General features: G+C 40.3%; 1 protein-coding gene across 10 annotated transcripts in view; it reads right to left on the bottom strand.

Moving 5' to 3' along the window:
- LOC148402709 (neural cell adhesion molecule L1-like protein) overlaps positions 1-13,488 on the bottom strand; it is a 36,890-nt gene extending 23,402 nt beyond the window's left edge. For 4 of the 10 annotated variants that reach the window (XM_088368159.1, XM_088368165.1, XM_088368161.1 and 1 more), the window contains exons 1-18: positions 13,237-13,487; positions 10,086-10,261; positions 9,764-9,872; positions 9,475-9,668; positions 9,244-9,366; positions 6,651-6,821; positions 6,327-6,365; positions 6,049-6,154; positions 5,776-5,957; positions 5,517-5,651; positions 4,795-4,935; positions 4,069-4,180; positions 2,435-2,601; positions 1,735-1,900; positions 1,525-1,649; positions 1,171-1,275; positions 470-667; positions 22-92 (exon numbers count right to left, since the gene is read on the bottom strand). In XM_088368159.1, the coding sequence (XP_088224285.1) occupies positions 22-92; positions 470-667; positions 1,171-1,275; positions 1,525-1,649; positions 1,735-1,900; positions 2,435-2,601; positions 4,069-4,180; positions 4,795-4,935; positions 5,517-5,651; positions 5,776-5,957; positions 6,049-6,154; positions 6,327-6,365; positions 6,651-6,821; positions 9,244-9,366; positions 9,475-9,668; positions 9,764-9,872; positions 10,086-10,167 (2,226 nt within the window). In that variant the 5' untranslated portion in view covers positions 10,168-10,261; positions 13,237-13,487. Of the gene's footprint in view, positions 1-21; positions 93-469; positions 668-1,170; positions 1,276-1,524; positions 1,650-1,734; positions 1,901-2,434; positions 2,602-4,068; positions 4,181-4,794; positions 4,936-5,516; positions 5,652-5,775; positions 5,958-6,048; positions 6,155-6,326; positions 6,366-6,650; positions 6,822-9,243; positions 9,367-9,474; positions 9,669-9,763; positions 9,873-10,085; positions 10,262-13,236 lie in introns of all 10 variants that reach the window. The other 6 variants (XM_088368167.1, XM_088368168.1, XM_088368164.1 and 3 more) reach the window with 5 other exon arrangements.
- Between the last annotated feature and the right edge of the window lie 292 nt (positions 13,489-13,780).

Below are 13,780 nucleotides of genomic sequence, written 5' to 3'. Positions count from 1 at the left end.
ATAAGTAGAATAAAATCTTACCTCCCAGCTGATGTCCATTTGATGAGGTTGGTGGCCTTCGATTTTAATGTTTTCTGGGTTCCTATCAGGAGCTTTGAAGGGTTTTTGTGAATATGGATTGTTAATTCTTGGACACTAATTTATATACATACAGTACTGTTAACATGAAGCTGCAACAAAATGTTGTGGAACAAAGCTGTTCAAAGGTAAGTCAGCTTACTGCTGCAGAATTACAGTGTCATTCTGGCTGGCCCGAGACAATTTTAAAAGAACTATGAAAATTTCATCAGACCAGAAAGCACGGATTCACGTGAGTGAGTGAGTGAGTGAGTGAGTGAGTGAGTGAGTGAGTGAGTGAGTGAGTGAGTGAGTGAGTGAGTGAGTGAGTGAGTGAGTGAGTGAGTGAGTGAGTGAGTGAGTGAGTGAGTGAGTGAGTGAGTAAGTGAGTGAGTGAGTGAGTGAGTCTCACCCGCTGGGGGGGTTTTGTAGCGCTCAGTGGGCTCACTGGGGGGGCCAGGTCCAACAGCGTTCTCTGCGTACACTCTGAACTGGTAATTAAGATGTCCGTGGAGTGCCAGCTCGGCTGTTGCCTGGTTACCAGGGATTTTGTGGAGCGCTTTCCACTTGCCTGGCTCCCATTGGCTCTCCTCATACTCCACAACGAATTCTGTATTCATGCAGGAGATCGGGGCAGTGCACGTTTAATTATCATCACGCACCCACGTACACACCAGCACACTCATTTGAACTTCTGAAATCATATATGGACATTGCGTTTCTGATCTGTTATCTTAATGAAGGGTCAAAGTGTGGTTCAACATGAAGACAGTGCTGACTTAATTTAATTAATTTGAACTAATTCAATGTGATGATTAGTTGAAGACAATGTATAAACTAACTGTGAAAGAAAACATATTTGCCCTATTGTTATCAAAGATAATAAATAGTTTTTGCACATCTAGATGCACAAGTTAAACCCTTAGAGTAACACAAAATAGCATAGAAAACATTTCAATATTTCAACTTCTGTCAGCCTTGTTCTATTGTTGGGAACTGTGACATTACAACAGAAATGACACAAAAACTTTGTAATAAACTTTTAAAGGGACAAAGTGTCTGTGAACATTTATTAAAAAGGAGAACCCATAATTCACATCAGTTTTGCCTCACCTATAATGGAACTGTTGTGATCACTGCCAGGTACCCAAGTCAAACGGATATGTCGCCGATTCTCAAGTTCACTTATCTCTACATTTTGCGGGGCATCAGGAACATCTGAAACACACACCAACATTACGGTCACAATAGCTTTTTCAGTATTAAACAAGGACGATTACTCGAATGAGTTACGCATTGGTAATATATTGTCCAAAACATTGTATGGCACCAACAATGTAGGTAATTTCTAATAAAACTTGTATGCTTTCTTATGTGGTGGTCACTATTTATATATTATTATTCACTACTCACTATGCTGACCATATTAATGTGGCAAAACATACATTCTTAGTGAGACAGACTTACCGAGCACCGTGAGAATTGCAGAAACATTGGCCTCATCCAGACGTGTTCTGGCCATGCATGTGTATACGCCCTCATCATTCAGGTTCACGTTCATAATCTGCAGCATGCCATCACCCAAAAAGTACCTGAACATAAAAAGCGTTAATTAGGTCATGCTTTGTAAATATACATTAACAGAAGCAATGGAAAAGTTTGATGGCATCTGCAAACCTGGGATCTTCCTCGATGGAAAATGTCATCTTCTCTCCATCCTTGATCCAAGACAACTGAAAGGAGTCCTCCAGACTTTTATCATAATTGGCCTGACACGTCAACTGGGCTGTGGTTCCACTGATGACCTGCATGTCCTGAGGTCCATTGACAATGTGTGTGGGGTCTAGCAACAGAAGAAAAAAAACGGTCAGATTGCCCGAACCGTAGTTTCAGCTATCATAGCTGCCGAAGGCGGCTACTTTATTAAGTCAAAAGTTTAGAATGCATTTTTGTTTGGAGATTGACTAAATAATTAATAATTGCGTCTTAAATTGATCATTTATTACATATTTTCCTTTCAGAATGCAATGAGACACGGAACAGCATCAATTTCAATTGAAGAAAACATTGTTTTGCATCAAATTGCTTTACCTAACTTTTTTTTATTTGAAAGTGTGCAATAAATATCAGTATTAAAAATGAAGACTTCAAGAAAATATGCCAATTTTATGCACTTAATTCCATTTTCTGAAACCAAGTCATTATAAACTTCCATCCAAAATCCCCGTCATCCTTCAGGCCAAGCATCTAATTTCTGTCAACTAGTACAACTCTTGGTAATAAGTTCATTTGTCATCATTTGGATTCATTTGTGCTTGGACCTTGAAAGACTATCTTGTTTACTAATACTTCAGTAATTCTCATATTTTGTTGTTACCTTTCACTGCCAGAACAGCCGTGATAGATGTCTTGCCCTCGCTGTTATCTGCAACACAGACGTATTTGCTGCTGTCGTTCTTCTCTACACTGGAGATTTGTAATGACCCGTTCTGAAGGGCAACAAATCTTTCTCCCTCAATGGTTGCTAGAGTCTCATCTTTGGCCCTGAGAGAGAGCAAGAATGCTTTCATATACAGTAGTTGCTCCATATCTGACAGCCAGGTTCCATTATGCAGAACTAAATTAAAAGCAATATTTTACAGTGTTCACAATATCATGCATATTTATTTTCTTCAGGGTGAATGGGCAAAATTTCCAACATTTCTTGAACAAAGTTTCTCAGAAGAGTGGAAACTGCTGTAGGCTATTGCAACAGTGGGAATAACACCATCCATCCATTTTCTATAGCTCTTATTCTCATTAGGGGTCGCGGGTGAGCTCGAGTCTAACCCGTGTGACTTTGATGAAGAGGCAGACTAGTCAGATATAGAAACCACACTGTTATGTGTAGTCTTGTTGACAAACTGCATCACTTCACTCTCACGTCTTATGCATAACAGCAAAGTGTCTCCGTAGTTAACCCGTTCCGATTGTGCTCGTGTTCATTTCAATTTTAGGCGCTCTCAATTTGTGACCTTGGCATCTATTTCTATCCCAGTTGAGTTGCTTACATAACCCCTCGCTACAGATGTAGTTGGTCAAATCGACAGGCGTATGTCATATAGTGTGCTTAATTGGTACTTCCCATGGCAATAAAATGGCTCATGAATGGGAACTGTAAGGCAGTTAGTTATTTTGAGATCAAATGACTACATATGGTCGACTGGTTAGCACATCCGCCTCACAGTGCAGAGGTTGTAGGTTGGATTCGAGCTCTGGCCTTGTTCTCCCCATGCCTGCGTTAGTTTCATCTGGGTACTCCACTTTCCTGACAAATTTTAATAAACAGGCATGGTAGGCTTCTTAGCCACTCCAAATTGCCTGTAGGTGTGAGTGTGAGCGTGACTGGTTGTTTGTCTGTTTGTCCATTTCAGTGTGTCCATTGCCTACTGCACAAAGTCAGCTGGGATAGGCTCCAGCACGCCCACAAGGCTCGTGAGGAAAAGCTGTTCAGAAAATGAATGGATGACTACTATATATTGTGCAAATCTCTTTCAGTTGTCTCCATACTAGAATATTCAGAAGACCGTTTTTGTTGCTGCAAGTTTCAATTTAATAAAGCCCATTTCTCAGTCTTATAATAATCTCAATTCATGTCAGTCAAGTTTTTAAGTGGATCATCCCCAGACACAAACTAGTAAGACCAAAAAGTGTATCTGGAGGGTGTAAGATCCCTTTAAAAGGAAATGAAGCAGAGCTTTAATGCTCATTAATAGAATCTAATTAGCCCCAATTTCGAGGATGGCAAGGATAATCTCATTAAACAGACAGAAGCCCATGTGGCGTGAATACCTGAAGCTGTGTGGTTTGAAAAGTTGATTCACACACTGCAGTTATACACTTTTTTCCCCTCAGTCACACTCAGTGATGTGTTTATTTACGACTAAGACCACCCCCCCAAAAAATTCCACTGTGGGTACCTTTGTGTCATTTCTGTGAAATTTCTCACCAATAATCCTGTGTGCTTCTTACCAAGACATAGTGGGAGGTGGCGAGCCAAAAGCACTACAGTTCATGGCCACATCTTCGCCACGTATCACTGCGTATTCGAGGTAGTCCGCGGTCAGGATCAGAGGAGCCATATCTATAAGTGAATGGAAAAATGACCAATGCCGTGTTCATGCTATATTAAAACCCACACAAAACCACCAACTCATAAGGTTTTATTCTTCTTTCTATGTTAATTTGTTAATTTGTTGATCTTCAGTCATGTTGTGGCAGCTTTGGTTGTCTTTGATTTTCTCAGTTATACAATGTTGTTAAAATTTAAGCAATTATGTTCTACGGGGACTTCAACAGCTTCGAGCACAGTAAGTAATCGTCTCTCCAGGAGAGCATGACACACATACTGGACATGAGAAGTATACAGTGTAAATGACATTAATATGAATATGTTTTAAGTGTAAACACAACTTCTTAAAACATGTCTTTGCATTACATTTATTTTGTATATGCACTCGTGAAGATTTACCCAAATTGTCTACCCGTCTTCATTAATGCATTATTCCACTTGATTTCTTTTCATAAGAATGTTTGATCTGTACATGTGTTTAACATTTTACTTGTAAACATTTTGTCTACACTCCTGGATTTTATATGTAGCATGGATTGGAGAGACACCATGTCTTTAACGTACTTTGTAAAAAAATATGATTCTGATCGTGACCTAGAGTTTTTTTTAATACACAGCCTACTCACTCATGACCATGATGTTAATGTTGGCCAGGACAACGCCATGTCTGTTGGCTGCTTCACACTGGTATACACCACTGTCATCTGGCATGGCATTGTGGAGCACCAGTGTGTCATCAAGCACTCGTTTGTTGTTCAAGGGGTCATCTGAAAAAGAAACACTAAATCATGTTAAAAATTGTTCTGTTAAATTCTCAATCAAATTCACAGTTTTTATTTTTATACTTAAAGATGTATGCACCAAAACTTGAGATTTTAAAGACCACATATGTATGGATACAAGTTTATCTACACATGACCATTACACAGAAACATTGTGAGAATATCTCGCAGCTTCCACCACTCTTCCGAAGACTTCCGACAGAATGCTGACATGTGTCTGAGGGAATTCTTGTCACTGCATCCGGAAGAACATTTGTCCAGTCTCTGTTTGTGTTGATCCCAAATACATTTGTTGGGACTGAGGTCAGCACGCTTGTTCTTCGACACTAAACGGACTCCACTGGGGCGCAACATAAAAAAGGGACGTCAGCAAATTTGTTCCCCTAAGTTGGAATCTGTGGCCTGTGGTGTCAACATGTTAGGGCTATAATTGTCATGCTTTTTGAAGAGTCAAGTTCATCTTTTTTGCTGTGAAGAGGTGCTTGCTTGTCATCTGGAACTCTGTGTTTGACAACAGCGACTGGTGTGCAAACAGATGCATGAAAACATGACTTTCCATCACCCACCTTTAAAAATGTGTCCATTCTTTCTCCACATAATGTCTGGTTGTGGTTTCCCGCTGACCGAGCACTTGATGTGCACATCAGAGCTGATCACAGTCAGCTGGTTATGAGGCGGCTCTGTCAGCCACTTTGGAGGCTCTGGGAGTTGTTGAGAAAAAACATGTTGTGGTTGCTTTGTGTTAAATCAGCTGTCATCACATGAGTCAAAACAAAAGTGCCCACGGTGTGCTTCTTGCATAGTGAGTACCTCATGTTGACTAACCTTCTACTATGACGTCAAAGTAGTGGGAAGCCTTTCCAGCTGAGTTTTTGGCTAAGCACATGTATTTGCCCTCATCACTTTCCTCTACTGCAGCGATGGTCAATAATTTTCCATAGTTGTCCAATTTTGCTCGAGTGGTAAGCTTGTCTCCCATCTTCATCCATTCTATCTTCGGAGTGGGACTGCAAAAATATACATTTGTAAGTCAGTCAAGGCATAGAAGGTAAATGTTATTAGGAATTACAAAAATGCGGTTGCAGTACGGATCCTCACTTTCCTCCTGGCACACACTCAAGCTGAAGTTCAGCTCCTTTCAACAACACTTTCTCTGTCTGGACACCAGAGGGCAGCAAAAGGCTGGGTGTTCTCACAGGGGGGCCTGCCACAACAATAGTCCTCCTCACTTTTATGCATAATTTAGTGGGCATATCAGCAAAAGCTATTTACATCTCCCAGTTGTACTGTTTCAAATTTTCAAAAGAAGCACTAAAATGAAACATCTGTGTTTTGCTGGATCTGATAAAAGAAGTGGGGCAGGGGGAATCACTCACTGACGTGTCTGCTGTCAGCAAATTTATTCGCTGGTGTCCCTGCAGTGGAAATAAAACATTGTAAGTAGAATACACATACAGTGGTTTCAGCACCTATCCCAAGTAAATACCCTGCCCAACACACCCCAAGCAAGTCTACCAAGCAAGACAAGCCCTGCTTTTTGGTATGCAATAAACAAACATGTTAACTAGGGAAATATGGCAAGCCTACAAAGAAAAATCCAAGTGCTCTACACTTTGTCAAAGTAACTTCTTTTTGTACACCATTTCGCAGATGTCTGTTACTCTACAATAATAGTTTTGATTGAACCCTAATACACCTACATGGAGTGACCTCAACAGCCATAGCGGGTTTCTGGACAATTGTGCGTATGCGAAGAAAGTCGGCAAAGCAGCAGTAGTCCTGACGACTGTCTTTCTGTAAGGCATGAGAGAAGTACAGGCTGCCGTCAGTGCCCATGGAAACCCTCTCATCCTGCTGAATGTGCTGCAGACCTGCAAAAAGAGTGAACATTTCACTTAGAAACATGATACTGATGCCAAAACAAAACTACACATACTGTATGCTGTGCAACAAATATGTGGAATGAGCAACATATGTATTTTTTACAATCTCAAAAGTTCATTATCAATCAAAAAGCATGGATCGAAAGTGACAGAGAACAAATATAAATACACAATTTTTAGGAATGATGTTTTTAAAATCCATGACTCAGATTTATTTGACAACAATCAAGGAATCGTGGGAAATATTTTTTTTTTTGCATTCAATATAGTCACACGTGACACGCGTGCAAATTTGCAGCTTTTTCATCCCAATAAAATTTTGAACATTTTCTGTCTGCATATGTAGACTGTTAAAATTACCATCTACCACCATTTCAATACTACTATTGCTAAATAAACTAGGGAAAAAAATCTGTGGTTTGTAGAGTCCAAGTTATGGATTAAAATTTTTGATGAATACTTCTCTTTACAAACACAATAGTTTTGTTTTCTACAGGATGTGCATTTGATGTGTCTGCAAACAAATCTACCTGTGAATGAATAGATGTCCTTTAATCAATTACAGTGATAGTTTAAAAGGCAAACAACAGTAATTATTGGTGCAGTAGGTGTCGAACTGCATAGTATGATTTGCTAATGACAGTGTTAAGTGTCTGACTTTGGTGACTCAATTGCCTCTGTCACCGCAAAGATCTAATTATGACCAGCAACCTGTTTGGTTTGTGTTACAAAATACTGTCTACTTTTTGAGCAAAAATCAGCAGGTTTAGAAAATATATGGACGGATGAATTTGGGGGTACAATGTAGTCTCATACTATTCTTGACTTCAACACAAAGTGTACTTGAATGGAACCAGTGAACTCCAATTGGAAGTGTGCTGGTTTGCACAGACCTATTATTTATTTATGTCTCGGGTCACTGAAGCTTCATTTAGAGTCTCATTTAAAGCATAGCCTGAAGTCATTGCTTAAGTCAATACACAAAGCAAACTCATAAAACACTTTGAGTACAGAGTTATGTTCCATGGCACTTGGGAGAACTCGGCGTCTATTCTTCTGCATTTGGGTCGTATATAAAAGAAAAGCACAGCGAGCACTTCTTTTGAGTTCTGACTTTCTGTCATTTGTTTGAGGGCTCCTCGAGAGGCAGACACTTGGCTCAGTCCTCTTAGTGAAAAACAGAGGTCACCTTTTGCTCAACAGTTCACTTTGTTTTGGCAGAGGTTTGAAAAGTGGCACAATGTGAGGTAAACTCAGGTGTGGATCTTTCTTTTGCGCACAGTGTTTGATTGCGGCCATACTATGCAGTAGATCTGGGCAATTGTGGGGCAAAAATAATAATCAGGATGATTTTCATTGCTATGAAAATTAATTTCATTCAATCATCCATCTTCCAAACCGCTCATCTTCACGAGGGCCGTGGGCGTGCTGGAGCTTATCCCAGCGAACCTTGGATGATAGGAGAACACCCTGAACTGGTCGTCAGTCAAACGTGAAAAAAATGAAACTTGTCTTGTACTTAAATATACAATGTAGTTGTTTTTCTGCTGTGTTTGGTTTTCCAGTAAACTCCAACTGAGGTGTCATTAAACAGCCTAAAGAACTCATATATGCATCACACGCTTGCCGCATAAGTATCATGGTGCATACAGGCTATGTACTTTCACAGCGTGTGGTTATTGAAACTCCACCACGCAGTTCCGCATATTAATTGCTTTTCTTCCATTATAATGTTTCTAAGATGAGAAGCCAACATTTGAATCACAATTCAAATTTGATTACATATCCAGTCCTACTCTATAGTCAACATTATTGAGCAACATCTATCCATTTTGACAATTGTGTACTTCCAACTTTGCATCAACAGTTTGGGGTAGGCCCTGTCCTATTCTCACTGCATACAGCAAATTCACTTAAGGCATGCTTGGAGGACTTAACGGTGGATGATTCCTATAAAGCCCAACGGGGCACTTGGCCTTCCTTCTTCAGTCTAACATCCCTTGGAATGCAAGTATTCCGTATCGAGTCTTCCCACAAGTCCTATTTTGGCAGCAAATGAGGCATCAACCCACTTTTTCTTCCCTTTCCACATTCTAGATGGCAAATGGTCAGGTTTCCCACTGCTTTGGTCAATATAGTGTAGGTCAATGCAAACAAACGTCACAATTGAAACATCAGGTAGGGCATTCTGCATCAACTACCTTCTACAGTCTTGCTTTCAAATACTGAGATTAATGTCATAATCCAATCTAATGATGACATTTCCAAGTAGCTACCAATTATGAGGCTCTTATCCCTAATACCTATGCCTGGTTTGATAACAGTTGGTTTCTTCAAAAATTCAAACATCATTGGATTGTGTAATGTTGTGGCTGGTCAGTGTAAATGACAGACACAATTGTGATCTTACCAATGGACATCCAGTGGATCTTTCTTGGGGGAACGCCTTTTGGAGGGTTACACCGCAGGACGAAAGGTTCTCCTTCCTCAACAACAATTGGTTCAATCGTCTCCTTTGGAAATTTCGGCATACCTAATCAAAGGGAAAGGAAATAAATATTAAAACAAATAGCCTATCATAGTAGTAATTTGTCTGCAGTTGTTCACAACAGTTAACCTTTTTCCAGTAAATGTTACTTACTAGGTACTATCAGCTCAATTGGCTCCGTCATGGCGGTTCCCAGCTTGTTGGAAGCATAGCATCGATATTTACCCTGAAATCGAGAAAGGCTTTTGTTTTGAAGCACAAAAGTACCATCCGTGGCAAGTTGGTCACTTCTGATAGTTGCAGACTGGGGAGGAATAAAGTCGAGATCATCTTTTGTCCATCTGTATCTGCTCGCAGAGAACAAAAGGCATAGGGGTGACAAAAATTAAACAGCTGATCCCATTTTTGTACAGTTATCATTAATAAAAATACTATTGCTTACTCTGGGGGAGGGTTTCCCTTTGCTTCACACCTGATTATCACGGTGTTGTCGTAAGGAAGGACAACTATGGGACCCGTCGTGTGAAATATAATAGTGGGAAGCTGCTCCACTGTTGTTAGAAGACAAAAGCATGCAATGTAAAGACGAATATGAACCAAAAACAACATTAGTATGGAAACACAATCTAATGATCTTAACATGAACTATAAGATAAAAAAAATGATAAAAAAGAGAAAGCCTTGCTAGCCCCGATGGCCCTCCAAGGATGTATTGAATGTATGTTCAATACTGATGGCGAGCTGATCACTAATGACTCTCCTACCTTCAGGGGGGATATTGAGGCTTGTGGCCTCAGTGCTCAGAGCCAGCAGCAGAACAAAGTGGAGGCTCCCTGCCTGCCTCATCACCCTCTGCTGGTCAGTGGACACAGAGGAGTAATGGAATATGCGTTGAGAAAGATCAATTGGCAATCCTTGGACTTTCTAAGGCACAGCAAACCTGCAGAGAGGCATTTTAAAAACACGGTCATGGCAAGTCTAGTTCGTTTAGAATAAAATGGTAAGATAATGTCACTGCAAGCGTCTGCTCTAATTATATGCAGAACTGAGTAAACCTCTCAAATGAAGAGTTGCTTGTCTGCAAATGAACAAGGTGGTGGTGTTCAAAATTTGATCTATAAATAGTAATTTATGTAAAATGGATGGCTGCCCTGCTATTGGCTGGCAACCAGTTCAGGGTGTCCCCCGCCTACTGCCCGATGACCGCTGGGATAGGCTCCAGCACACCAGTGACCCCCATGGGGACAAGCGGTATAGTGGATGGATGGATGGATGGATGGATGGATGGATGGATGGATGGATGGATGGATGGATGGATGGATGGATGGATGGACGGACGGACGGACGGACGGACGGACGGACGCCAGGGAAATCAAAAGGAAAACCGCTAAGATTTAAATCCCATGAAAAAAAATGAAACAAGTCACACTATTTCTCTGGGCCTTTTGCTGAGAAATTCAGTTCTGTTCAAAGTAAGCTTTCCCTCTAGGAAATAATGATGTGCTTCATTAATGCGTGTTTTCAGGAACATTAGCCACAAGGAGTCTATTAAAATAATACAGTACTCACTTTCAGAAAAAAATAACAAAATGAACAAAAGCACAAATCAGCAATAAACAAACGTGAGTTCAATTAGTAACTTGTAAATGAAAGTGTGTCAGTTCTCACCAACAGCACTAAAAAAGAAAAAGAAAAAAGTGAAGACTGTCAAGAGCGTATCAAAGCCTCAGGTAAGGCTATTTCAACCAGTCAAAAGAAAGATGCCATTCAATAGAGCACAGTCCCAAGTCAAGGCCACCCCAGTCTGTCTCGTTTGATTAAAAATATTCAAAACATTCTGGGCAATAGAGTAGCAAGAACGTGCAATACATAGTCAGTGTGTGCGTGTGCAGCCATGCTGCAAATATTTTCCGATACAGGTCCATAAACTGGGATGTGGTGGTTCAGAGCCTCAATGTCAATGTCTGACCGGGTGCAAACAGACATTAATGAAAAGTGAAAATATTTTCTTTATCCGCAAATTGAATGGGTTCATTAATGGTCTGCATGTGCCACCCTTTGTACATAGTTTCGTAGAAACCTGGGTCATAGTTTTTACATAATCCTGTTTTTAAGTAATTCAATAACCCCATTCAAACTGAGGCCACTTTTCACTCTTGTTCAATATAGTAATGGAGATTTAAGAAAATGGGGTATATATTACATCACCAGAGTTACCGCCAAATATCACACTTGATTTTAAAGCTAGCAACACAAAATAAATCATCTTACATAATATATTATGCAATCAACGAATATTTTTATAATCAATTGATCTGTCGACTATTTTGTCAATTAATCGATGAATCGGATTAAAAACTAGTTTTAATTTCGATCGCTTTACTCAAAAACATGACAAAGGATTTGGACAATTTAAAGTAAAAATTGGTCTAGAAATGATTAATCATTACTCCAAACAGTAATCAATTAATTAGTCAATCAATTAGTTGTTGGTCATTCAAATAATGATTGTAGCTCTGATAAATTTTACAAGTTAGTTCAGATTTGAATTTTTCAAACTCATTTCATTGATATTTTATGACTAATTTGAAACGTTTTCCTCAATCAGTCTATTTGGATTCCATGTTATTGCAGGCATGGCCTTAATGAATGCAAAACAAATCCAGTGAACATAAGCCAGTTTGCATAGCGTCACATGTACCTTATTGTTGGGATGTTGTTGAACAATGCAGCAGAAAAATTGTCTGCAGATAACCCTATTTTTTCTTTCGTCGGATGGCACGGCATGCTTACTGTAAACCCAACTGGCACAAAAGCTGAGCTGCTGTCTGCTACGATGGCTAGATCCAAGTATCAGACTAGACATTGGCTTAAGCCCACCGGCGTTTCACGGTTTACAGCGCTGAGTCTGCAGCGGCATCCTTGGCAGTGCCAAACGGCTTCGCCCTGCAGCTAATCCCGCAATCAGAACAATGAAGGCTGGGATGTCCGACAATGACTGAGTATGACTTGTAAAGATGTGAGTGGGCATGTGTTAGCCCTTCTTAGCGATGCAGGGTAATGTGGTAATTGGTGTTGACTCGATTCAAGATTAAGCTGCTTGAATTTAGAATCAATTAAACAAATTGAGAAAGCATTATATATTACATAGACCTGATGTGATTATCTTGCTTGGATTAAATGGTAAATAAAGCTGGCTAGATGTTTGTTGTGGTGTAGTAAACACATTTTCCCACTGTCAAAACATGATAAGCTGCTTTTATTCTATTACTATTGTGAAGTGCAGGCTCACATGCATTCTCACACGCAGCTTTCGACTGAGTTATCCATTGCCAGTACAATAGTTAAAGACACGCTTTAGTGCCAAGAGAGCTAACAAGCTGCATACAGAAAGGCCCTCGGTAGTAGGCAGTAGCAGACGTTTGGGCTTTTCATTTAAATGTGTGTCAATCCCAACAACACAGCATCAACCAGACCCCGGCACATGACATCCAGGCGCACAAATCCACTAATTGCACTCCTAAAGAACATGAATTACTTGTTATTCACATGGGGATCTGTCAACCTGCAACTTTGATGATAACACAAGTAATCTTTAATGTCAGTGTGACCAGAAAGCTAAGCATTTCTTTCAGTGCCATCCAGCACCTGAACACATGGCAGATCATGGCCTTAAAGTCTTAGGGATTATGCTACCTAAGCCTGTGTATGAAAATCAGTTGCGGCTACCATGCTACACAAATAATCCTTGCCAACACACAATTTAAAGTACAATACAATTAGAAAATACAATCCAAATATGAACTACTTGTTATATCCACCTCCTGTAACTCACAAAGTTGCTGTATTAAATGGAAATAAAGCATAATGCCCAATTACATATTGTGTGCAAACAGACTTTTAAGAAGTACTTACTAATTGTTGAGTCCTTCTACATCCTTATGTGCATGACGGTGAAAGCTAGAATTCCAGAGACAGCACTATCAGGAGAGCGTACCAACTTCTCTCTCTGAACGAACACATTTGACATCATGTTCTTCCTGCTCCACCTCAGGCCTGCCCACTTGAACACACCCCTCTACTCAAGCGCCCAAGGGTTGACAGGAGAGTTGCTCAAGTGACATATGTTGCCAAAGCCTCTCGCCTGGCAAAAGAGGCTCTCTAAGCCAGTGACAAAGCCTGCACTGCGGGGGGCCTGTCGGGAGCATGAAAGAGGAAGTACAAGCATATCTGCTTCTTTTTTTTTTTCTTTGTAACTTGGATTCCTCCATCACGCCTTCCACAAACTATGCACGCCCATTTACACTGTGCTCATGATTTCAATGCAATGTGTCTGAGCGCCATTGAAAGGAGCAGGGAGTCATCTTTTTGAAGATTGGGGCTTTTGTAGAGGGAACTGTCTTTGCCTTGACTTGCTCCAGGCTACTCGTACAGTAACTGGAGGAATGGGAGCACATGC

This window comes from Syngnathus floridae, chromosome 2 (genome assembly GCF_059516105.1).
Source record: "Syngnathus floridae isolate MCC-2025c chromosome 2, RoL_Sflo_1.0, whole genome shotgun sequence".
Taxonomy (NCBI): domain Eukaryota; kingdom Metazoa; phylum Chordata; class Actinopteri; order Syngnathiformes; family Syngnathidae; genus Syngnathus; species Syngnathus floridae.
The sequence above is the reverse complement of the archived record's forward strand: the minus strand, read 5'-3'. Positions and strand labels throughout refer to the sequence as shown.